This window comes from Vicia villosa, linkage group LG3 (genome assembly GCF_029867415.1).
Source record: "Vicia villosa cultivar HV-30 ecotype Madison, WI linkage group LG3, Vvil1.0, whole genome shotgun sequence".
NCBI classification, from domain to species: domain Eukaryota; kingdom Viridiplantae; phylum Streptophyta; class Magnoliopsida; order Fabales; family Fabaceae; genus Vicia; species Vicia villosa.
The window spans coordinates 17,230,759-17,257,878 of record NC_081182.1 but is presented as its reverse complement, the minus strand read 5'-3'; the positions used below and the strand labels follow the sequence as shown (position 1 = coordinate 17,257,878).

Below are 27,120 nucleotides of genomic sequence, written 5' to 3'. Positions count from 1 at the left end.
AAAACAATAAAAAAATTATTTTTATTATAAAGAGAAAGTCTATTTTAATCATTTTAAATGATTCTTAATTTACATTTAAAATAATATTTAATTTTTAAAAGTTAACTTAATTGTATTTATTACACCAATTGAATTTTATAACAGAAAAAATAACTTAATATTATTTTTAATTTAAGATGCAATATTTTTAATAACATAATAATATTGAGAGGTATTAGACTTTTATAATTATAATTCAAAATAAAATTAAAATGTTATAGTATTACATTTTAATCAAAATATAGTATGGGGAAAAGGGAATATATCTTTCTTGGGTGAGAATGAAAAGAAGATCTTAAAAATAAAGTATTGATGTGATTATACAAAAAGCAAACTGAGTGACTTGACAATGTCATTATTACATACTATTACATATTCATCTTACACTTCTATTATCTATTATTTCTAACTAACCGCAATTATACAGCATTTTTCTTATAATATCTAATATTTCTATTAACATAATTTTTAGGCTTAATTGCAACTTTAGTCCCCCTATTTTGTCTTTTTCTTGATTTTGATCCCTCTATTTTAAAAACCACTATTTTAGTCCCCTTTTTAAATTTTTCTGTGCAATTTTTGTCCCCCTATTTTGCTTTTTTCTGCAAAATTAGTCCCTATTTATGTCTCTTTTTCAACAGAAAATTCAGAAGGGGGACCAAAATCGTGGTTTTAAAAATGGAGGGACCAAAATCGAAAAAAAGACAAAATGGAGGGACCAAAGTTGCAATTAAGCCTAATTTTTATTTAAGTAAACAACACTATATTTTTGCTAATATAGATTTTGTAATTACATGTCATATTATCTTATAAATAAGCTAATTGTACTTGTTTGTCTGTCCTTCAGACTCACAAACCAAATACACACTGCACCACTTAATAAAATATTATGTTAAAACACTTAATAAAGTTTTGATAAGATAGAATATTTTGTCTTGAAGAAAAATAAATTTATCATTGATGGTACCAATAGCACTGTTGGATAGTGACGTGACAATGTAAGGACTGCACTTGATAGTATCATGTTGCCTTCATCTACAGCTTTGGACAACTCATGGGGTTCTGCGTTAAACTCCCTTGTATTTTATCTTATTGCTCTATCACTCTTCAACATTTTTCTCTATGCAAAAGTTGAGAAATAAAATGAAGGTTTTATGAACTATCTTCGTGTTAATTCTGCATTTTTTCTAATAATAATAGTCAAAATTTTGTTATTTTCTTATATAATAATAATCATAATTTTGTTATATAGTAATTAAAGTTAATTCAATTAATTTTTTTTAAAGGCGAAAGCAAAGAAAAATTATATTAAATAGTAGGTTTAAGAAATGTCTGAAGAAAATATAAATACAATGAACCATCGTATACTTGTTTCTAAAACTTTAGAGAAATAAGACAAACCAACTACCCCTATTTACTCTACTTTAATGACAAACCTTATATCAAACCCCTATTGTTACTGCAGTAGAAACCCTAATGTTACGGCAGTAGAAATAAACAAAAATTATATTTAATATTTTATAATATTTATTATCTTTTTAAAAAGTAATAGTAACTAAACAAATTTAAAATTTAATAAAAAATTAATATATTGTACATTATAATGTAATAAAGTTCTCTGAAAAATATGTATCAATTAGACATAAATTTATAATCATAATCGTATAGTAAAAAATATACAAAATAATAGTACCAATTTGCCATATATTTAAATTTAATATATTTTTATACCAAAATAGTTTTATACAAAAATAATAATATTATTATTAATTATATTTTAATATGTGTTAGTATTAGTCATTGTAGTTAATAGAGGACATATCATATGAGAATGACTTATTTATATGAGAATGTGAGAATGAATCTGAACCATTGGGTTTTAAAATAAATGGTGGAGATTATAGGTGAATATTTTTTTTCTCTCTCATACATTTTGAAATAAATGAAGTAGGAGAGAGAAAAAAAAGATCCAGCTATAATCTCCACCATTTATTTTAAAATGCAATGGTTCAGATTCATTCTCACATTCTCATATAAATATGGCATTCTCATATGATATGCCCTCGTAGTTAATATATTGTATTTTAGAAAAAGAAACATCAAATAAACAATCATATACTTAAAAAAATAAATTAAATATTTATTTTTTATATTTTTTTAAAATTTATTAATTTAAATTAATTAATAGTTAAATATTAAAATTATACTTTTAATAATATTTTAACATTTTATCATGTCATAAAAAGTTATTTAAAATATCTACTATCAACTTTTGTAAGAAAAACATATATTAAAATTGGTAATAAAATATTTCGAGTTTCAATAATTTTATAAACATTAAGTCTATTATTTAATATAAAATGAAATATTTAATAAAAAATAAAATATAATCCTTAACATATTTAATAAAAAACATGACGCATATATAATTAATAAAATATATATGATAGAGTATAAAGATAAAACTTAATTGAATGTGTAAAAAAATTGATATAAGATACACTTATGAGATTACATTGTATATGTCAAATCATAGCATTCCTAGGTTGAAAAGAGAAAAGAAAGTGTAAAGAAAAAGAAAACATCATTGTTTGGTTCCATCATTGTCACTATTTTGTCTCAACTCAATCCAAAGTAGGGATGTCAACTTGCCTCTGTTAGCGGGGATCTCCGTGGGGATTCTCCGTTTGGGGCCCCAAAGATGGGGAATTTTCCCCCCGCGGGGATGGGGATGGGGATCAAAGTCTCCCCGAAGGCACTTCGGGGACGGGGGTGGCGTAAATATCCCCCGCCCCGTGGAGTCCCCGCCCCGAATAAAATAGCATAATGTCCTTAATTTATATATAATTTTAAATTATTATGTAAGTTTATTTGACATTTTATATAATTAATCTTATACACAAATTTAAAATATATATGTATTGTTAGTAAAAGAGTGATATAAATGATTTTTTCATTTTTTTTAGTTTGAAAATTTTGTTCGATATTATAGATTAAATATTGTAAAAACAATATATTTATTGGTTAATTTTTGAGGCTTTTACTATTAATTTGGTTTAAAATTATATATAAAAAAAATCATGTTTATAGATCTCCGCATGAACCGTGGGGACCCGCGGGGATCCGCGGGGACGGGGATGGGGGACAAAATCCCCCCGAAGCGGGGACCCGAAGTGGGGATGGGGAATAGATTCAATGGCGGGGATTGTGATGGGAATGTATCCCCCGTCCCCGCCCCGCCCCATTGACATCCCTAATCCAAAGATATGGTATAATTTTATATGGTATAATTTCAGATCTGAAAATTTTTGTTCCATCTCATTATAGTCCACATCTACAAAAATTAGCACCCAAAATATTAATGAAATGCAAAAAAAAAATCTTTTCAAAAAAGTAATAAATATAATGGTTGAATCTTCAAAGTAACAACACAAAAAAGATAGTAACTTAAAAATCATAAAAGTGAATGGAAAATATAGAGATTAGAAAGAGAAGAAGAGATATGAAGTAAATATTTTCTAAAAAACCATGTTTGAGATGAAACACAACATAAAGATTGAATCTTTAAGCAAGAGGTTAGGGAAGAAAGAAGAGAGAATGTTGAGATAAAAAAGAAAGATGCAGTAAACAAAGAGAGAGAGAAGAGAGAAAGAAAAGTGGATGGAAAAAAATGAGAATAAAATATTAATCCATGCTAAACATGCAAATGGTAGAAGTAACAAATGGTTTTGGGAAAAGGCAAGTTGTGTAAAGTTATGGAAATGGAAAAGAAGAAAGTAGAGGGTGTCCACGTGAACAGCTTCATTGATGAGTATTGGGAAAAAGGGCAAAAATGGTATTTCAAGAACATCTATATTTCTTATATGATAGATATTTAACTAAATCTTACCATACTTTTATATAAAAATATAAGAAAAAAAGTCAAATACAAATTTAAAATATTTTTCATAAATGTATTTTATAATAAAAAACTTAAATATATTATATAGCATTAAACTCTTCTATAACTAGTAACAAACCCGTGCGTTCGCACGGGTTCTGGTATGGGACGCGCATTTGTTTCAAATATATATATTTTTTTAATAAAAAGTATTTGGTTACCCGTGAAAAATAATAATTAAATATATAATTAATAAAAAATATTTTGATCAGTAACTTCATGTCCCGTTAATAATCAATATTTTGATTAATAACTTCATGTCCCGTTTCAATGTACATTCTTTTTTAAAATTATTTGGGAAATAAATAATCAACATTAAGTAACTTCATGTCCCATTAAAAAATTATTTTGATCAGTAACTTTATGTTCCGTTAATAAAAAATATTTTGATCAGTAACTCCATGTCCCGTTATTAATCAACATTAAGTAACTTCATGTCCCGTTAAAAAATATTTGTAAATATTAATATTCATTTTGCTCGTAATAAATGTGGATCAATAGTTAAGTTGTTCCATTTTATTAAAATTTTACTGACTCACTATAGTTTTGAACGCGTATTTGTTTGATTTAAAAACACATGCCTTTATATTTTTTGCATATAAAAATATTTGAATAGTTAATATATTTTTTCTCGTACATAAATATTATTTATTTTAGCATTAATTAAAAATATATTTATTTCTCATTTATAAAAATAACATTGTTTAAAAAAATCCGGATAAACAATATTTTTTTCCTATATAAAAACATTTACATAAATAATACATTTGTTACCTTATTTGTAAATGTACATCATATAATATTTTAAAAAAAACATCAAATAACTATATATTAAAAAAAAACTAAAATTTGACTATTATAAAACTTTTATATATATAATGTGGCTATTAATTTAATGTGGCTATTAATAGAGAGAATGTTAATAATTTAATGTGGCTATTAACTTCTCTCTCTTGGTAAATTCAATGGTTGATATTTGTTCCTCTCATCTCTCATTATAAAATGCTCTCACTTGATATGCTCCATATATATATATATAACACTTAAAATTATTAAAATTTATAACTGTTATAACACTTGTTCCGGCTATTACTAAAAAAAATTTAATCTAAAATTTATATTGATATAGGATAATTATGAACCTATTTAATCAAATAGGTAATCAAATTATGAACCTATTGTGTTGGGACATGAGATAAAAGTTTTTTTTAACTGATATATTAAGAGAAAAGAAAACAGATACAAAAAGGATAGGGGGACCAGACCAAAACCCTATCAAGAATTCACAAACCTAACGAACGACAAACTTAAAGTAGAAGCATATGTGTGATAGTAATAAATAAGGAATAAGTAAAGTAGAATAATATTATTTGAAATGATGTAGACATAATGTTATTATATCTTACAAAAATATTATATCTTAAATTAAAAGTTTATTCAAACTATTTTTCTTTGTTGTAAAAAAATTAGTAAAAATAATATTTAATTTTTGTGTTAATTTTTTAATCTAAACAACAAAATTAAAATATAATATTTTTTAAATATTTAAAAACAATTTTTAAGCTGATTTATAAAAACAATAGTTGTAGAGACAAAGTGAAAAAAAATTGTTTTCTTTTGTTTTTAAAAAGCCTCATGTCTTGAATAATAAATACTATAGAGTTAGAGATTGGTATAGTATAGCAATATGTAGATATCCATAGAGTTAGAGATTGATAACTGTGCAATTTGAAAAACTAATATATTAAAATGCAAAGAATTGTTACTTTTGAGGAGATGTAGAAGTGTTGTCATCTCATAGCAGTAAAAAGGATGAGAAAATTAAATCATGATACACAATAGTATAAGTCATAGGGCATAACATATATCTTAAGATACATGACCCATTATATGGTGTATTACTCTCTCATTTAAATTAATTATGATAATTATTTTATAAAAAAATAATAAATACAATTATTTTTATTATTGTCTAATATCTTTTCCTTAATGGGAGAAAATTATATTCTCTAATTAATTAATTGATTTAAATTCTACAATTTGACAATATCAAATCATAAATTTATATTAAAAATATGTATAATACATATTTATTTATAGAAAAAAATTATATAAAGATGATAAATGATAGTCTAATTTATTATGCATTTATTAAAAATCATTTGCAATGCTAATTTAATTATAGAAAAACGTGTGAGACACGCAAATGATAACATCTACTAGAAATATTAAGAGAATAGTAGTACGAATTATTTGACTTAACAAAAAAATTCAAATAAATATAGATTTTGAATAATTAATTTAATATTATTAATATTATCATTTATTATTAATATGAATATCTTAACATATTATTGTACATGTGTAGCATACTCCAACACATTCTAGTAGATCTTTACTCTATAATATATTTTATAATTACTTTTGTCTTGAGACACACAATTTATAACCAATGTGTCTTTGATACTCATCTCAATATTTTACTTCAATGTCATATTTACATATTTTAATTCATCATTAAATATATTTTATATGACATAAACATATTTATATATTCATAATCAAAATAAATTCAATAATAAAGCAAAATAAAATAATGACAAATTAATGATATTTAAGTATATTTAATTTCATAAAAAAATTATAGAAATCAATCAAAGGCATGTTATAAATAAATGATAAAAATAAAATAAAGGGGTATTCAAAATAATATGGCTTGACTCTCTTATATTTTTTTATTCCTCAGAACAACTTTATTCATTTAGTCCTACATCAAAACCAGAGTTTTATTTTTTTCAAGGCATACAATAGAATGAAATCAGCAGATAAATATGTGCTATAATAAAGATGATGAACATATAAATTAGTCCTGCATCAAAATCAGAGTTTTATTTTTTGTAACTCTCCATGAAATCAAATATAATATCAATAATGTTTAAAGATACAACACTTCAGTTATTAGTTCCAGATCCAAAATGTAATTTTTTTTTTTAGATTCGAAGAAGAAAATAGTAGATCAACAATGTTTTTTAGATTTGAAGAAAAAAAGAAGACTAAGAAAGAGTTGATGATATTTATTGTTGGAGTAAAAAACTTCAACAAATAAAACTTCTGGAACGAATAAAACTTCTGCAACAAATTGTTGAGACTCACAGCAAGAGGAAATACAATTACAAAAATATATTTGGTCTCTCTTTAAATTCATTTTCAAATTAAAATCTGCAAGTTTATAACAAATTATTTTTATAGATCTGGATTTAAAATATAAAGTAAATATCAATATATAGCTTAAAGAAGAGAACCAAGAAAAATATGCTTAGAATTTGAAATGGAAGAAACATAATAGAAATTTAGAGAGATTTTACCTTGTTTAACAAAGAAAAAATCCTTTGACAAACTTGCATGAATCTTAATTGCATGTTGAGATCTTGTGAAATATCTACAAAAATAAAAACAAAAATGATCAAAACAAAAATTATAAAAAAATACGTAGATGAGAACATAAAATAATAGGAGAAAATGAAAAGAGAGGTGAGAGAATAAGAGAAAAGAGGAGAGAGAAAGAAGTGTGATGGAAGAAGACAAATAGTTTAATAATTAGATAAAAAAGTTTATGTCAAAAAGTTGATAAAATTTGACTTTTCAAATCAATAACATGTGAACAACTTGATAAATTAGTGAATAAAATAAAATAAAAGAAAGTAAATTATAGGAGCTATCCACGTGGCAGCATAAAGAAGCAGCACGACATATAAGTATTTTCCACAGCATTTAATTTTCTTATATGATATATTTACAAAAGTAACCTAATCGAAAAAATTTTAACATTTATTTTTTCAGCGGACACCAAAACTCACCTCATGTTCTCTAATATTCAACAATTTAGTTTATATTTTTTTTCTATTACTTCATTAATTTTTTCATATTTATCCTAACACTTTCCTTTTATCTCTTTTATAAGGTGTAGTTGGTATACACTTGTACGAAGTATATACACCAAACACTTTTCTTTATCATCCCTCCGCCGGTGAGACTTATTCTTGGTCGGGCGACTAGACTTTGTCTTGGCGAAAGTTGGATTGTCAGATAAGACATTCAAAATTTCTTCTAGGATCTTGCAAGACTAAGCCATGCTCAGCATCTTCTAAGTGGTTCGTACTTTTTTTTTTTGGTTTATAACCACCGATTTAGTCTGGTTCGGGGGTCAGTTCTGACATAAAGTGGTTCCAGCCTCCTCCCGATCGTAGTTGCGGGGGATCAAACAGTGGTCCTCCCCACCAAATTCAACGTCAATCACCACTGAAGGGATGTTCCACAAAAGGCCATTTTTATTGATCAAACACTCAAGGCTTTCTTCGGCTCCCTCGGTTTCAACTGTAACTTGCGTAAATCGGTCGATATAGGACTGCATGCTTTACTTCTTCCCTAGAATAATCCTGCTCAAAGCAGTTACAATCATCGATATTTTGGAGAAGTAAAGTGCATAGAGAATCGTTCGCAGAAATCTACCCATGATTCAATGCTCCCGTCCGACAGTCCATTAAACCATAGTCTTGTTAGCCCAAAAAAATTTAATGCAAATAACTTGTATTTGGAGGCTTCGTCAGAAAATATTCTCAACTTACCCTATTGTTGTAAACACTTAATGCAGTTGCATAATAGAGAATAAAATCACAGTTTGTGGTTAGAGAGAAACTCTGCAGAAATATTCTCTTCTTCCTTTTGTTCAAACCCTAATTTTCTCTCTTCTCCAATTCATCTTTTCTTTCTTTTTCCATTAACAATTGCGCATCAGAATCATCTTGCAATCAATGTTGGTTGATTCACTCGAATAAAGAGTGAAGAACAAGAGGCGAATATCGACCGATTAATTGAATCTTGTTCATCAAGATTGATTTGGAATACTCTATATTTTTGGTATAATTTCGACAACTGTTTGGATTAGGGATGACAAGCAGACCCAAACCCGTGGAGCCCACCCGCACCCGAACCCGAGTTGACTGGGTTCGGGTGCCACCCGATATTTTGGGTGCGGGTTTGGGTAGTGTGAAACCCGCGTCCGAAACCCGAACTCACACTCGCTTATATATATTGGAAAGTTGTAGAAAAATTGTAGGAAAAATATATTTTATATATTTTGTTACGGGTTTGGGTGAAAAAACCCGAATTCAACGGATATGAGTGTGAGTGTTATTTTGCCATTAGAATAGTCTTTAGATTCGAGTTCGAATTCGAATGGTGATTTTAAGTGCGAGTTTGGATATTGTGATCTACGGTACATGTTAGTGTCTACGGTGTAGGTGTAACATTTGATATATGAATAACATTTTTCTAACAAAAATTGGCCATGCAAATTAATACTGTTACATCAACTTCAGGTGGGACCTTATATTACATCAACCATGCAAATTAAGGAAACATGAATTCTGATGGTCCATATATGAACAGGACCACATGTTAGACATTAAAACACGAGAATCATGAGCAACTACTCAAATTATCAGATATTTGTCAGTTAAATTTCACCCTGCAAGTTTTGAATATTCAAACTTTTCTAGGTAAAATTCACCCAACAAGTCACTGAATATACTGCTACGCCTGCTCTGAACCAATTGTGCCACCTTCTCTGAACAAGCTATTTCACATGGAATGTATGTTATCTACAAGTCTTAGAAAGTGTGTTTGCCGGAGTGCATATAATCTGATAACATTGGGGTGTAAAAACCACCTGGCAATGTAGTCAGATTATATGCACTCCCGCAAACACGCTTTCAGAGCAGGTGTAACATTTGATGTATAAATAACATTTTTCTAACAAAAACTTTGATGTATGTGAAAGTGTTAGTCACAACTTTTTGCAAAGGTATATGCACCTACAACATCTAGTATAATCTGACAACATCCGATAAAAACCAATTACAGTGTCTATGGTGTAGGTGTAACATTTGATGTATGAATAACATTTTTCTAACAAAAATTGGCCATGCAAATTAACACTGTTAAATCAACTTCAGGTGGGACGTTATATTACATCAACCATGCAAATTAAGGACCACACATTGAGATTAAAACACGAGAAACACAAACGGCTACTCATTTATGAAAAATTCTTGCATGGAAACAACCCTAAATTCACATTTTTATGAACAGCTAATTAGAAGAGAGAAATTTTTTAATTTGTCTAAACTTTAATTTTTTTTTAATTGGATTCATGAGGTGGTTGTGATTATGAATGAGAAAAAAAATGGTTTATTTATTTTTTAATTAATTAAAATTTTATGATTAATTGTATGTAAAAGAATTTATTATGCAGTTGCTGTGTTTAGGTAGGAATTTTCCCTCATTTATTATGCAGTTGCTGTGTATTCATAATGCATACTTTACTTTCTTTAACTTATTGTTATAATTATGTTGTAGTATTATTAATACTATCAAGATGAATGCATGATTGTTAACTTGTTTTTTTAGTAAGCAAAAGATTTAGTTTTTTTCTACGTTTCCTTTATAATATTTTTGGGTAGATTACTCATTTGAGTAGGCACTAGTTAAAACAAACAATGTGTGTTTCAAATGATTTATTTATTTTTTTACAGATTTTGTATAAACATTTTGGTGAATTCTTGACCGTCAGTACATATATTTTTTCTCTAAAATATATATAAATATTGATAAATTAAATTTTCAATTGGTGCCACGTGAGATTGGGTAATTTACCCACAGTTCTATCCAGGTAAACTTAACTAGTATTAGCATAAAAAAAAAACCTTAACTATTACCATATTTAATCATTAAAGATAGAGTTTTGAAGCATATAAATAGTAGATAGAGGAGGGAGTTAGCATATACAAATTCACAAACAATCATGATGATATTGAAAACCAATCCATTCTCTGTAGTAGTAGTGATACTACTTGCTATAGGATCATCAAGATGGTGTCTGGCAGATCTAGATCCGCCGCAATGCGGAATTCAAGCTGGTGGTGCATTGTGCCGTGATCAGTTATGTTGCAGTGCATGGGGTTTTTGTGGATCAACCCCAATCTACTGCGGCGATGGTTGCCAGAGTCAATGTCCCGGAACCAGCCCTCCTCTTGCTCCTCCTTTATTACCTCCATCTTTTCGTCCTCCTCCTCCTCCACCACCTCCTTCTCCTCCTCCACCACCTCCACCACCACCTCCATCTCCTATAGAAGAGTATCTCATCTCCAGAAAAGATTTCAACGAGATGCTCAAGAATCGGGACGATAATAGATGCGAGGGGAGAGGATTTTACACATATGAAGCATTCGTGGAAGCTGCCAAGACATTCCCCAAGTTCGGTAATGAAGGAAACAGTGAAGATGATAAAAAAAGAGACATTGCTGCTTTCTTTGGTCAAAGTTCTCACGAAACGAGCGGTAGACCAAGGGAATTTCTAGGACCATTTGAATGGGGATATTGTAATGTGACGCAAAGAAATCCGAGCAACAACTACTGCGAACCAAGCTCTGAATTCCCATGTGCTCCCGGAAAGAATTACTACGGTAGGGGTCCATTTCACCTACGCGGGAATGAATTATACGGAAAATGTGGAAAAGCCATAGGTGTTGATTTGCTGAATAATCCAGAACTTGTAGCCACTGACCCTGTTATATCCTTCAAGTCCGCTATATGGTTTTGGATGACACCTCCTCCGCAGTTCAACCGTGAGTATCTGCCACCCGGGCACGATGTTATGGTGGGAATATGGGTCCCAGCTAGTTATGATATTGAAGAACGGAGGTTTCCAGGATATGGGATGACGTCGTACGTGTTGGCGGCCGTTATTAGATCATCCGGCATCTGTGGATGGAAGATCGGAACTGTAGATGAGAGTAATCGCGTTGGATATTATATGAGATATTGTGATATACTTGGAGTTGAATACGGAGATAATCTTCGCTGTTTTAATTATACGACACCGGGAATCCCCCGAGCTTATGGTTCTTCCTATTACTTTTAAAATATGAATCCAAATATTATTTGGGTTACAAACCTATAATAACTACTACTTGGATGTGGTAAGTGTGTATCATATATCACATTTCTATCATTTAGATGTGGTAAGTGTGTATGTTAAGTACCATATGTGGTAAGTGTGTATGTTGTATGTTAAGTAAGATATGTGGTAAGTGTGTATCACATTCCAATAAATATGTTACTACTTTATGATTTTCTTATAAATGCTTTTCCACAATTTTAAAATTTTGTTTTTTCCTACAATACTTCTATTCATTTATAATATCTTATATCTTGTTCACTATAATAAATAATTAAGGGAATTAGGAACAAAACAATATATATAAATCAATTTTTGTATTTAATTTTAAAAATGTTAAATAAATAGAAACAAAATGATTCTCGATAAGTAATAAGGAATGGATGGTGTAGATTAATTATTCATAATTTTAAGCAAATAATTAATTGAATTGATGTTAAAAATAAAAATTATATCATTTATTAAAATGAATGTATTAATAATAGTTATTAAAATAATAAAATTAGATAACATTCAATTAATTAAAATATTGTGAAGACAAGCTTCTCCATGATCCATGATGAATATGTTTTGATGAAGACAAATCCAATAGTAATAAGAAAGGTAAAGATGATCTCGATTAAACACGTTGAGTCAAGAATACGAGTTATTCAAAATGCACCCCAGAGAATCCATCCTCGACATGCAGAAAAGATTAATGCACTTAGTAAATAACTTGAAAGCACTTGGTAAGACTCTAACTATCGAGGAACTCAATCTTAAAGTGCTTAGACACTTAACCATGGAATGACAACCAAAAGTGACGGCAATATCCGAGAAAAAAATTCTATCGAGAATGACTTCTACAACATTGTTTGGAAAACTTCAAGAATAAGAAACGAAATCGGAAGACTTGAAAACATAAAATTTAAGTAAAAGATTTAAAAGACATTGCCTTAAAGACGATATTCAAACATCATGATAGCAATCAAGAGGATGAGTCCACTAGTGAAGAAGATGATGTTCTTATCAAGAAGTTTGAAAAGTTTCTAAGAAAATAAAGAAAAAAGGAGATCATTAAAAAAGAAGCACCAACAATGAAGGTTACATGCTTTGAATGTGGAGAAAAAGACAAGTGAATGCCTTACACTTGAAAAGAATAATAAATACTTCAAGAGAAAGAAGGATAAAAATTCAAATTAAGAAAGCATATGTAGCATGGGAAGATAATGAAATAAGTTCATCTTCTGATTCCAAAACCAAAGAATGTGAAAATCTAGCATTAATGACTTCACACCATTTCGACGATGAAGACGATGAGGTTAGTAATGAATTTTACCTTTATACTAATGATACACAAGGTGTTATAGATGAAATCTTAAACGAATGCAAAATTCTATACAAAAATATATCATCTCAAAAGAAACAGATTTATCTCTAGAAAAAAAAGTTGAGACAATGGAAAAAGATTTCAAAAACAGAATTTTGTGTGCAACAATTGGGAATTACTTTCTTTCTAAATTTTCCAATTAAAGAGAATTATTGAAATGTATGAAAAATGAAAAATTGGGTTGGAGGGTGTCTTAGTCAACAAATATATTTCAACGATAAAAGTGAGCTTGGTTATTCAAAGTTTTCAAAACCAAATTCTAACAAAACTATCTTTGTTAAGGCTAGTGACAAAATATCCCAAAAGAAAGTGAACAAGTATAAAGTGGTTCATCATTAACATAAGAAGATATTTCCTAAAAATAAATCCTATGTTCCTAAATATAGAAGTAACTTTGTTCCTACATGTTTTTATTGTGGTATATGTGGCCATACACATAATGCTTTTTATGTTAGAAACTTTAGTGTAGCAAATTGGTATTATGTGTGGGTAAAGAAAGGGAGTAACTATGAAGGACTAAAGGCACATTGGATACCAAATATAACTTAATTTTTGTTTTGTAGCTTTTCTTGAGGACTACTTAAAATCTATGATGTTTTGATAAGTGGTGGTTCTAAGCATTTAATGGGAGATATAAACTATTTTTCATATCTAGTTTTAAAAGCCCAAAGGTTATTTCACATATAAGGAATACCTTAAAGGAAGAATTCCTGGCATTGACAAAGTTGGAGTACTAACTTTCACATCTAATTGAAGATGTACTTTATGTTGAAAGACTAAAGCAAAATCTTTTAAGGAAAAGCCAACTTTGTGACAAAAGCTTCAAAATTCATCAAGGATGAATGTTTGATAATAAATGAAGTCTCCAATGGGGTAAAATTTAAAGGTAAATGAATTAATAATATTTTTTATTTTTATATTTCATGTGATTTTGGTTTTCCTCAAAAACCTATATGCATATCAAATTATTATCTTTCACCCATCTTTTCCTTCTTTTTGATAATGTCAAAGGGGGAGAAATGTGTTATATATTATGCTTGTATATTTCCCTGTTTTAAAATTTTATGGTACAAATACTCCTTCAAGATGATCAAATGCAAATATTATTAAGCTTCACATATTAATGGGGAGTTATACATCTTAAAGGGAGAAGTATTCCAGAAATAACAAAGCATAAAGGAAGAATGTTTGTCATCATAAAAAAGGGGGAGAATGTAAAGACAAGCTTCTCCATAATCCTTAGGATATGAAATACTCGAGTATTGCATGTGAGTGACTTGTCACGATTAATAGAGTCTATTTTTTTGCACTATCATATGATTCTTGAAGAGTTAATATCGCGTTTCTTTGAGTCAATTTTCTAGTTATTGTTATCCAGCTCTTTGATATTTTTCTTTCCTGCATCTAAAAAATTTAGTACTTCATGGGTAAAAAAACACATAAGAGTGTTCAAAACTCCTAGAAGAATACTCAATCTTCGTGTTATTATTTATAATAAAATAAAGTTAAAAAATCAAATTCAAAGAAAAATATTTTAAAAATAACGTGGAGATTCTATGGTGCATGGGTCCTCTAAAATGGTAACATTTATACTAAAAAAAAAGATATAATATTTGTTTTAACAATGATGTATAGAAATCACAACTTTTTAATAAAAAAAAGGATAATTATATATTTATTTTATTATGTATTGAATATTTATAAGAAATATGAATAAATGTAAAGGTATAATATATGAATTTTATATTCATATGATATTTTTGTTAATGTAAATTCATACTATATGAATTTTATTGTAGATGTTTTTCACGTTGGCTGCATTTGTGGTAAAACATACCTGGGTGTTTAAATGTCTTGACTGATGTCATGATATGATTTATATTGAGTTATGCAGGTTGCATATGTGTTAAGCTAATAGAGGTTCTGTTAGTGAATGTCATGACTGATGTCATGACATCCTTGTCTGACAGCAGAAGCTGTTATGTTTTATTATTGTGTTTCCTGATTTCTCTCAATCTACAATTTAGGAAACCTTTTATTGTGTGCTGAATATTTTGTCTAGAAGATTTCGCTGACAGAACATTCTGTAACAACCAGATGACGTGTAAATTAGGTTAACTTTGTTAACCATAATTTAACTCTTGAGAAGCCCAAGGCCCAAGAGCTGCATATAAGAAGACTGCAATCCTAATTTGGAACACAGAGAAAATTTGTTAATTGTGAAGAACCGTAGTTCTGTAGCCGTGTGTTTAGTCTCTTGTACTCCAAGCAATTGTCTTTTGATGATTGTATTGGAATTACATTGGGTAGGTCTTAAGTGAGGAGTTGTAAACGGGGGAGTTTAACTCTGAATTAATTCTGCTTATATTGGATTTCCTCCCTGGCTTGGTAGCCCCCAGAGTAGGTATTGTTGTATACCGAACTGGGTGAACAATTTGATGTGTTCTTTACTGTTTTTGTGTGTTTCCGTTTTAACGTTTTGTATTGTGTAATTGTGGATGTTGATCGGTAAAATAGCAAGTGTACTATTTTGCCTCTGTAGTAATAATAGGGAAATTCCCCGAATGTCGATCTCAAGGACTGCACGTTAATATTGAGTTTCAATAGTGGTTCAATTAAACAAAAACTAATGTTGGGGTTGTGTTTGGAAATTGTGACTAAACAATAATTAAAATAAGCAGAAAAGTAAATTGGCTTTTTGACAAATATGAGTATTATGCTAGGGTAAAGTGTGTGATTGTTCCTGTAATAACCTTGGATTTAGATCTCCTCAACAAGTTCATACTATTCAATTACCAGCCCTTTAGGATATTTTCCCCTAATTCCTTAGCGGGAAAACTTTTGAACATTCATCCTAAATCCTAAGTCCTTAGAGAATTATGATGAAAACAAGCCTTTATTTTATCAAGAGCTAACCGGTAACTATAGGGTATCCCTAGTCCTAGGTGATATCTACTATAGTCTAATTGTACAAAAACCTTAACAACCGCTGTCCAGCTGGTTGTTAACCGTAAAACAATCTTGTTGATCCGACAAAGAAAGCATAAAAACCTTATACAATTAAATTAAATAAGAAAACAAATCTATTGATGAATTCAGGAATTCAAAATCATTACAGAATCAAATCAGGGACACCCCCTAGCATTAGGGTTTAGTTACTCATATTGTTCAAAGAAAACAAAATATAAAATAGAGACATTACAAGAATTGATATGAAAGTTGATCTTCAATCGCTTCCGTTCATGAAAACCTTCTTCTCTCCCAAACCCTTGTTTTCTCCAATCTTCAATCTTGTCTCTTCTCTCGGCCAAAAAGTCCTCTAATTCATCGTTAAAACTCTTCTAAATAGTGCAAACTCACTTAGGTTGGTTGGAAGTACCCAAAATACCCCCTTGGGTCAACACTTAATAAAAAATCAGCAAAATCAACGTTTTAGCCAACACTGCCCGTGTCAGGCAACACGGGTGGTCGTGTTGGCCCTCTGAACTGAAATTTTCAAAATCACTCCCAGCACTGCTGACACGGGTGCCCGTGTTAGGTAACACGGGCCTTGTTACTCCTTAACTTCAGAATTTGGCTTTGAGTTCTTCAGCAAAGTTGTAGCCCTTTTCGTTAGCAAAATTTTGCCACCGGAACCGCGTCATTCCGAGTTACGAAGCTCTAGTTATGATCAAAATACTACACACCTATCACGATGAGAAACATGCTGAAAATTTCCAGATCTCACACTTGCTAACACGAGCCGTGTCAGCCCCGTGACTTTCATCTCTTTTGCATTTTCTTGGCCACGCTTCATCCTAACACGGCCAGTTTCAGGTGACACAGGTGGTCGTGTCAGACCTCATGTAGCTTGATTTTTCACTTCCTTCGAAACTCCCCTTTTTGTACTTTTTCGCAATTATTTGTCTCGATTTATTCCTTTGAGCCTGCAAACAGTAAAATACACAACCAAAGCATAAAATGTAGAAGAATGAAGTAAAACACTTGACAATATAAAGCAAAGACGACTAAAATCAACGGTAACTAAACGTGTAAAAACCACTAATCAGATGTCATAAAATCGAGTACGACATCGCGTGTGAGAGTTACTAGAATTTTCACTTATGTATGTTTGTAAAAAATAATTCTTAATTTTAAAACTTGACTCAATAAATAAAAATTATTTTTAATATTTTCAAAATTCTATCTCAAAAGTCAATATTTTTTAAAAAAATAAATGAATTATCAATTTTTTTATTGAAACGTTTTAAATGAGAGAAAATATTTTTATTATGTATAAAATTCTCTTTAATCCTTTTATACCGTGCCTCACACGAAGACGGTTCAAGGTCGTGAGTATATCCTTAATCATTATATAATTATTTTAAATTTCGTATAGTCATACTAATCAAAATTAATCATACTATATTTAAACTCGTGCCTCGCACAAGTATACTCTAGTTGGTCATTAAATTAAGATACTAGAATTAATAAAAATTCGATTGAAAAACTTTAATAATTTGAACAAGGTGGTTTTTTTTTCTGTCATGGAAAAGTCGTCTTTTTTTTACTTAAAATACCAGGTAATTTGGTTGTTTTCAGTATACAAAGTGAGAAGAAAATTAAAATCTCATCAAAATACTTGTTCTCTTTTTGTTGAAGAACATTAAAATTCCATCACATAAATTTTGAGTAAAAAATTACTTAAAGTTATATTTTTATTTTTCTTATCTTCATCCAATTTTTTCATACCCAGATTTAAAATTTTTGTTTGTTTTTTAGAAAAACTCAGATCCACTTGTTAGTGCTGGATCAGTTGCACATGCTATTGTACGATGGAGGATTAAAACACGTGACCATAAAATTGAACACGCCTGGTAATAATCAGACGGGTAGGCAAGCAACATCAACATCAGGTGGGACGTGATATTACATAGGCCATGCAATTAAGGAAACTTGAATTCTGATGGTCCATGAATGAACAGGACCACACGATGAGATTAAAACACGAGAATCACGACTACTCATTCTAATATACTATCTTCCTCTCAAATTATAAGATATTTTTGGTATTTCATACCGAGACGGTTCCAAGGCCAAGTGATCTAGAGTACGCGTCCGAACTCAACCCTTATTTTTTTTATATTCCTTCAATTTAATAGTCGATTTTTAGACAAAATCAGAAGTAAAATTATGGGTAAAATTATAAAAATAGGAGTGAAAATTAAAATAGATGAATAATCAACGATATAAAGTTTTTGTCTAAACTTTTTAAAATTTTTGACTCCGCTAGTGTTTCATACTAATTACAAAATATAATTATTACTCTATAAAAAAATAAAATGATTGTAGTATAGCTTTATAAAATATCCTTCAATAATTATATAAGAAAACCAAATTAAAAGAAGAGTGATAAATGATATAATGTGTATTAGAAAAAGATGTATTAATGTTGTATTGAAATTATAACGTGATTTATAAACGTACTATAGTTTAAGAGAAATATATATATATATATATATATATATATATATATATATATATATATATATATATATATATATATATATATATAATTAAAATAATTAATATTATCTGATGCACGCAGGATAGTTTTTTTTTATATAAAAAAAGTTTTATTAATTGAAATGAATATTAGAAATACTCATACTTTAATAATTATTTCAATTAAATAAATTTCTTTTACCCTTGAATAACACTTATTTTAAACTATATCCTTAATTCTATCCTTGAATAACAATTATTTTTACTATCCAAATACACTGAAATAGATAATAGGTCACTGAATTTTATATTTAATCTTCCAATTGTATTCTTCAATAAATATTTTTAATTTATTTTTTTCTCACTTAATATTAATGTTATTTCAAATACATTAATAGTTAATCAGGTAAACTTAGTAATGTCACAATTTTCTCTCTTTTATTTATTGTTGTTTCTTAATCGGTATGAAGTGAGCTATTAGGACAAATAATTTGGAACGGAAAAGAGTATAAAAGATGTCTTTATCTCTTCATGGATGTTTTTTTTTTTGACATTTGACATTTGACATTTACCAACGGTAAAAATCAGTTGGTAAAGGTCCAAAAACCGTTGGTAAAAGTCAGAAAACCTATACCAACGGACGTTTGTTTCCGTCAACTATAATTTCCTATACCGTCGGAAAATTACCGTCCCAATATCTTATACCAACGGCGATTTTGTGGCGTTGGTCAAAATTTTAAGGCTATAGCAACGGTCAATTACACTATTTAATAGTTTTATCCACCATGTATTTCCGTTGGTATAGGTGAAATTAAGTGTTGGTATATATGTCTCTGTTTTTTTACAATTATTTAATTCCTATAATTTATATTTTTTAATAATCAAAATTTGGCAATATTTTCTATATGCATCACACAAAATTTAAAGTAACGTCAAATAAATTTTCAATTATATTGTCAAAATAGTAAGCCTTACAAATGTATCAAAATAACGAAAAAAACGAGATTTTGTCTAAAAGATAAAAGCACCAAAATAGATGTTACAAAAAATTTAAAATAAAAAAAAACGCATATCTAAGATAAAAGAAGCCTTTAATCTTCCTCTCTTCAATCTTCATCCGGACATGAACTTCGAAATTTTTTCTCGTTTGGAACATTAGAAGCATCCATATCCTATTGAAATGAGCATGAAAACATGAATTAAAAAAAGACTTTTTAATGGACACACATCCAACAACTATGTGTATGATCTACAATTCAATTAACTCCCATATACAAACACAGGTTTCAAATAAGAGCAAATACTAAGTGTCAATTGTCATGCATTCATGATAGCACTTCCATTAGCACATGATATATAAGAATCTACAAGCACAATTGTAAATATTATTGACAATAATTTGAATTATAAACTGCATAAGGATCAATAGAACTGTACACAATCAGCTATAAGGAAAAATAAAATTGACAATATACAAGAATGATAAATTGCATTTTACATTTTCACCTTAACCATCCTCATACTAATACATACAAACTCAATTCAAACCAAATTTGATCATTCAACTAACAAACCCTTTACGTAGGAGTCAATATTAGCAATGTTTTCAGAGTTTGACCAGCCATTAGGTGATAAAATGCGAAGAAATGTAAAAATGTCATTCACCTAAAATCCTCTGAAGTGTCTGCATGGAAGGATCCATTTTGTAGCACCACCAAATAGAACCAACACACGCAAAGCTTAAAGAATAGCAATAAGGGAGAGATAATGAGAAAAGAAAAGAAGTGTATACATGGCAGGGCAGAAAAACTGTGAATCACATAAAGCAATCTAAATTTCAAACATTCAAAATAGATATTATGAAATTTGTAATGAGCAAAGGGTGAAATACCTCATTGAATTGGTCCTTAAGATGTTCCAGTTGCTCTTTTAGCAGCTCTACTTCTATCTCTGCATTATTAGCTTGCATTCCACTTGTTCAAGCTACAATAACAAAATTATACAATTTAAAGAATTATTCATAGATGTAAACGACCATTAGTTTGAACACTAGCAACAAATATGGCAACCTGCATTTGCATTTATTTAGAAATAGAAAACTCTGAGTCACTTTTTAGTTGTGAATTATCATCCTGAACTCTATTTTATTCACTCTCTCTATGCTCTCTGAAAGCTGGCCTAACCTACCTTCTAAAGATGCTTCTTTCTCTTCAACTGAGGCAGCATGAGACTCAGCTTTTATGCGAAGGTTTGTCTCGTACCTAAATTTCATATGTAAGAATCAAACATCAAACGAGCTTTAACAAAAAATTTGGAAAATATCATTACATGTTATCATCAGACCAGATCAATAAATCAACATTCCTTCATGTGATCCTAGTAGTGAGGTATTTTTGGAACTCGGTCATCCATTCCTTCATGTGATCCTCAAAGAACTCAGGGAGCTCTTGAAAATTCAATGACATAAATAAACTACAACACAATTTATGCGACTAAACCAGATTTGCCGCAGGTGGTGATGGTACCACAGTTGCAGCAAGGACAATTAACGATGCAGACTTAAGAAAAATTTCAAGCAAAGGGAGCAGCAAAATTATCGAGACAATACTTTAAATTAATCCAGAGATCGGAGGATTTATATTGTTTACGAAATTTACTGAAAATCGAATTAGCAGTACCTAGAATACCATTAATGGAAGCGTATTTGTTAACTTGAGATGCATTTTGGAGATAGACGACGAGTTCAGGTAGAGCGATGGCCATGATTTGGAGAAATCATGGTTGTCAACGATAGCTAGGGTTTCACTAAACTGAGATTGGATTTTGGGAGTAGCGGAGAGCATTAGAGAGACGATTGGGATTTTGATCTGTTCCATCTTGAAATCAAGGATCGAACTGTCTTTTAACACCCATCGGAGACGGAGGTGGTTTTTTAAGTTGACGACGGTGGATTAATGGATCTGCTCACCAACAGCTTGTTCGAGGACAAGACGGAGTAAGACGAGGTAGAAGTTTGGAAGATCGGCTGCTTCAACTAGGGAGGATTCGGCGCGGTGGCGAGGCTCGGGTGCTTGAGAGAGAGTGTTGAGGAAGCATTGGGAGACGAGTTGAAGAGTTTGAGGTTCCATTCCATCGTGCTTGTGAGACAGTGATTTTCTAATTTTATTTTCTTTTTTTAATTAAAAAAATTAAAGAGGTGAAAATTGAGCGCCTTTGGTGAAAATTGAGCGGCTTTTTTTCCAAATCATATACCAACGGTTGACTTATAATTCCAGTCTCTAAATACTCTTTATACCAACGCTTTTTTTACAGTTGCTAAAGGTGTCCGTTGGTATATGGCAGGTTTCTTGTAGTGGTACTAGGGGTACTCACAACCCAATACAAATACATAAACAGAATTCATAACCATGTTAACAATGTTTTATGGCCTCCACCGGAGCTTGAAACCAAGAGAAAAAAGGAATGAACCTGCATTTTTTCATTCCAATTGAAAACCATAGCCAAGAAACAAGCTTAATACCGGCAATAACGTCATCTAAAACAATAGCTGTATTGTTGAAGATGAAATTTTTTCTTGCGTTCCAAATCGACCAAATTGTTGATAACCAAATCAGGCACCGTTTCTTCTTTTTAAACTTTCCAATCAGCTGCTGAATGAAACCAGAAAAATGCGAAGAAGCTGTCCCCGTACCCCCCATGCCCACATCCAGCCATGTGCAAATATTTTCTCACACTCTGAGTGAAAATGAACAATTAAAAAACAGATGATCCAAATCTTCAGCAGCTATTAAACACAAAGCACATTTTTTATCCTCCTCCCTATGAATTATATTTCTTTTTGCGAGTTGATCTTTTGTTGGTAGTCTGTTAAGCATCACCCTCCACCCAAATATCTTTATTTTTGAAGGAACATCAGTTGCCCAAAACCAGTTGATAGCTGTTAGCTTATCATGCTCAACCACCTCCTCCGATTGGATGTCTCTAGATAAAGCATAACAACTTTTGACCGAAAACTTGCCGTCTGTATTTGGCCACCATTTGATCACATCTTTGGCTCCTGCAACAGGAAAAATACCGCCCAGTAATTCTATTAACTCCACCGCTTCCTGTATTGCTCCGGGAAATTCCAATAGAGCATCCGTTGGTACATGGAAATCCCACTGCCACTGCTGTCCGCTACGATTGCCCATTTCCCCAATGCTGCCCAATTGATTAGCTGACAGATTGAAAAGAAGGGGAAAGAGATCCTTGAAAGGAGTCCCACCGTGCCACCTGCCAAACCAGAATAAGATTTTGTTACCCGCTCCAAGACCGCAACTTATGTGACCTGCAAAACAATCAGCATTGTTAGTTTTTGATATACTTGCTGCCATCACATCTTTCCACCACACAGAATCATGCTTTTTCAACTTAAACTCATCCCCCATAATCACAACTTTTTGAACCTCCCCATATCTCGCTTCCAATATGTTCTTCCAAATTGAATCTTCTTCATTCAGCAGCCTCCACTTCCATTTGGTCAGTAGGGAATTGTTAAAGCGCCCAATGTGCTTAACACCCAAACCACCATCCTTTTTAGGTCTGCAAATGTCGGACCAACTGACCCAACTAATACACCTTTTCTCTTCTTTACCACACCACAAGAAACAGCTTTGAATGCGAATAATGTCTTTAATAATTTTTTGCGGAGCTTTATAAAAAGACATCGTGTAAATTGGCAAACTTGACAAAATAGCATTAAGAAGAGTAACTCTTCCACCTATAGATAATAGCCTTGATTTCCACAGAGATAACTTGGATTTCAAGCTGTTTGGAACAGAATTCCATGCGTCACCACGTCTTGGATTAATCCCGACTTGAATTCCCAAAAATTTGAAAGGTAATTTCTCCCTGTTGCAGCACAAAAATTGTGATGCTTCCTCCATAAAGCTCTCCGCCAGATTCACACCAACCACCCGACTCTTGTGGAAATTCACTTTTAAGCCGGAAATCAATTCGAAACCTCTGAAAATGGCTTTAATGCTCCACAAATTCTGCCAACATCCTTTTCCAACGATAACTGTGTCATCTGCAAATTGTAACAGCTTGATGTCCACCTCGCTACTTAGATTATAACCAACAAAGTTACCAGCTTCTATTGCAGAATTAACTAAAACTGCCAGCCCTTCAGCGACCAAAGTGAATAGAAATGGTGACAATGGATCGCCTTGTCGCAATCCTCTTTCCACCGTAAAATCTTTCGTTGGACTCCCATTAACCAAAACTGACAAGGAACTATTGAAAATACATGCCTCCATCCATTTGCACCAGATGACTCCAAAATTGTATTTTCGGAACAGAAATCTCAAGAATTGCCAGCTTACGCAGTCGTAGGCTTGCTGAAAATCAACCTTAAAAATGAAGCATTCCTTCTTAGTTTTTTTCGCATGATCTATAATTTCATTTAGTGCCAACACCCCGTCTAGAATTTGTCGGCCTGGAACAAAAGCTGATTGGGAAGGAGAAATAATATTCTTCAGCACTTTCTTGATCCTGTTTGCCAATACCTTCGAAATGATTTTATACAGGCAACCAATCAAACATATGGGGCGATATTCATTGAGTCCCTGAGGATTCACATTTTTGGGAATCAATGCTATGAATGACGCAGTAATTGCCTTTGGAAGGGGAGCAGATTTATGAAACTCCTGCACAAAGTTATAAACATCCTCTTGTAACACACTCCAACATTCCTGTATAAACCTGAGATTAAAACCGTCAGGGCCCGGGCTTTTGTCCCCATCTGAATCCCAAACCGCCGCTCTAATCTCCTCCCTCGAAAATTCTGCTTCTAAACCGGTTCTATCTGCCACTGACAGACTAGAAAAACTGTTGTTATCCAAAGCAGGCCTGTTTGCCATTGGCTCCTTGAACCTACCCTCAAACATTTTCAGAACCTCATCTCGAACCCCTACCACATCTTCAATAACAGAGTCGTCTTCAGCTTGAACAGACACAATGTTATTACGACACCTTTGGTTTTTGATCACGTGATGGAAATACTTCGAGTTTGAGTCACCATCCTTCAACCATTTTTGTCTTGACTTTTGGCGTAACAAACTCTCCTTTAGATGTAAATGTTTCCATAATGCATCCTTTGCCTCACAACATTCCTCTACTGACACATGCCTACTATTAATCGTCTTCGAAGCTTCATCAATATTCAAATCTATCCAACCAAATGTCTCTTTATTCCACAAACGCATAAGGCTTCTCATACGTTTGAACTTTTCCTTCAGCACGTACGCCCGATTACCCTCCACCTGTATGCTATTCCAAGAAACCTCTATGAAGTTTTTGAACTCTGCGTGCTCGAACCAAATGTTATTCACTCTAAAGGGTTTGGGGCCCCAATCTTTATCATTAGCTTTTAACCAAATTGGGGCATGGTCTGAAATGTCCCAATCGCCCACCTTTTGACCCACAATCTTCCAGCCATCGATTAGCTCCGCTGACAAGAGAAATCTGTCCAATCTGCTCTTTGAATTACCCTCCTTGTTCGACCATGTAAATCGTTTGCCAATAGACGGGATGTCCACCAATTCCAACAAATCTATAAATTCATTAAACTCAGTGATTTCATTCATCCTACAGCCTGAGCTTCTACCATGCCTTTCACTCCCGTCTCTAATGGAATTAAAATCTCCACCCACACACCACCATCCAGAATTGAATTTGTTCTTCAGCTCCACTAATTCAGCCCATAACCTTCTTTTTCCAGCTAAATGACAGGCAGAGTAAACATTTACAAAAAAGCATACCTGTCCTTTAAATTCAGCTCCAATCCCAACAGCTCCCTCTGTTTTAAAACTGAATAATGGTACAATGATGCCTTTCTTCCACATAATAATTAAGCCCCCTGAAGCCCCAACTGAGTCTTTTCTGGACCATTCGCAATCGTCCGACCCCCATAGACCTCGAACCAGATTATTATTCAGAGATTGGTACTTTGTTTCTTGCAGAAAAATCATATTCGCCATCCCCATACCAATCAGCTTCCTCAAACATCTTTTCTTTATGTTACTGCCACACCCTCTAATATTAAAAGACCTTATATTCATTGAGAACCTGATTTTTTCGCCAGCCTTTCCTTCAATCTTTCAGCATCATTCCTTTCCAACCCCCTTATTGCTTCCACATATAATTCTTTTCTTGCCCCCCCGAAATTCCTAATGCTGACACTTCCTTCCACACCTTTTCTGCAACATCCTGCGACGCTCCCTCCTTCCGTATCTCAACACCCCCAGATGAGATTTGGTCATTCATAGATTTGCTGCAAAGAGTAGAACCATCTGATGAATGTGATGAACTGCCTTGCATACCCTGTCCTCTAGACGACTCCCCAATATGTAAGGTTCTTGGACGAGCCAGAATTGAAAAATATGATTTTGAGATCTCAAAATTAGCCTCATGTGTCCGGTAATTGGAGATAACCGTACTCTTGCCTTTACCCAATTCCTTGTTTAGACTCTGGGCCTTTTCAGCCCTGAAATCACCATCCACACTTTGGGCCCTTTTTGTCCCCACAAATTGAGCCATAACGTTGGGCCTCTGGATCTTGGCCCAATCCGCAAGATCCCCTTCTGAACACGCCTTTTTGCACCCCAGGCCCACACTACGAATGCCACCTTTTCCCAAACCCCTAATTGCACATCAGATATTGTATTTGACTTTTTGACGCTGTTTTCCTTAAAGCGCGTTACCCACCTTTTTTCTTCTGCCAGTAGCTTCTCCCTTTCCATGGCTTTTTGAAACATCAATTCGTTCTCACGTCCAGTTTGACCCATCGTACATGCATTTAATGTTGTTTCTCTCAAGGCACGTCTCCCTGCCGCCGTACCAAAGGTTTCATCTTCAGACTCTTGGACAAAAGATAGCATATTTTCTTCTGAATCTTTATTGCTCCAGCTATCAATGTCATCGTCTGAACACTCACCAGGCAAATCACTACACTTCCCTCCATGATTCAACGAAATTCGCAATGGACCATGGTTATCTTCTACCACCTTAATCCTAAAGACGTTATCATTAATGGAGATATTGTAGGTCTCGTTCAAGACCAAACAATATTTAGTTCTGATTAAAATCCTGGCTACATCGAAGCTCCTTTGCTTTATCGTATCATCGTCTGCACATATGAAGACCCCAACAGACGTTGTAATGAAGTCAAAAACTTTATCCTGCCATGCATGGCAAGGCAAGCCATAGACTCTCAACCATGTTACTCTTTCA

At 31.8% G+C, this 27,120-nt stretch overlaps 1 protein-coding gene and 1 long non-coding RNA gene across 5 annotated transcripts; one reads left to right on the top strand and one right to left on the bottom strand.

The window, feature by feature from the left end:
* The first annotated feature begins 10,813 nt into the window (after positions 1-10,813).
* Positions 10,814-12,181, top strand: LOC131655021 (endochitinase-like). Its single transcript, XM_058924930.1, has one exon. It carries the CDS (start codon positions 10,842-10,844, stop codon positions 11,958-11,960), a length of 1,119 nt encoding a protein of 372 aa, XP_058780913.1. The 5' UTR covers positions 10,814-10,841; the 3' UTR covers positions 11,961-12,181.
* A 7,230-nt stretch (positions 12,182-19,411) lies between these two features.
* On the bottom strand, positions 19,412-21,984 carry LOC131655020 (uncharacterized). 4 transcript variants are annotated; one of them, XR_009299628.1, is made up of 5 exons: positions 21,528-21,984; positions 21,037-21,110; positions 20,741-20,832; positions 20,515-20,588; positions 19,412-20,021 (listed from the first exon to the last, which is right to left on the bottom strand). It is a non-coding gene; the product is annotated as an uncharacterized LOC131655020 (long non-coding RNA). The 4 variants fall into 4 exon arrangements; XR_009299627.1 differs by having other exon boundaries at positions 19,412-20,588; positions 20,919-21,110; XR_009299626.1 differs by having other exon boundaries at positions 19,412-20,588.
* Between the last annotated feature and the right edge of the window lie 5,136 nt (positions 21,985-27,120).

Excerpts from the sequence above, each read along its gene's own strand:
- LOC131655021 (XM_058924930.1), top strand. The coding sequence starts at position 10,842 with ATGATGATATTGAAAACCAATCCATTCTCTGTAGTAGTAGTGATACTA.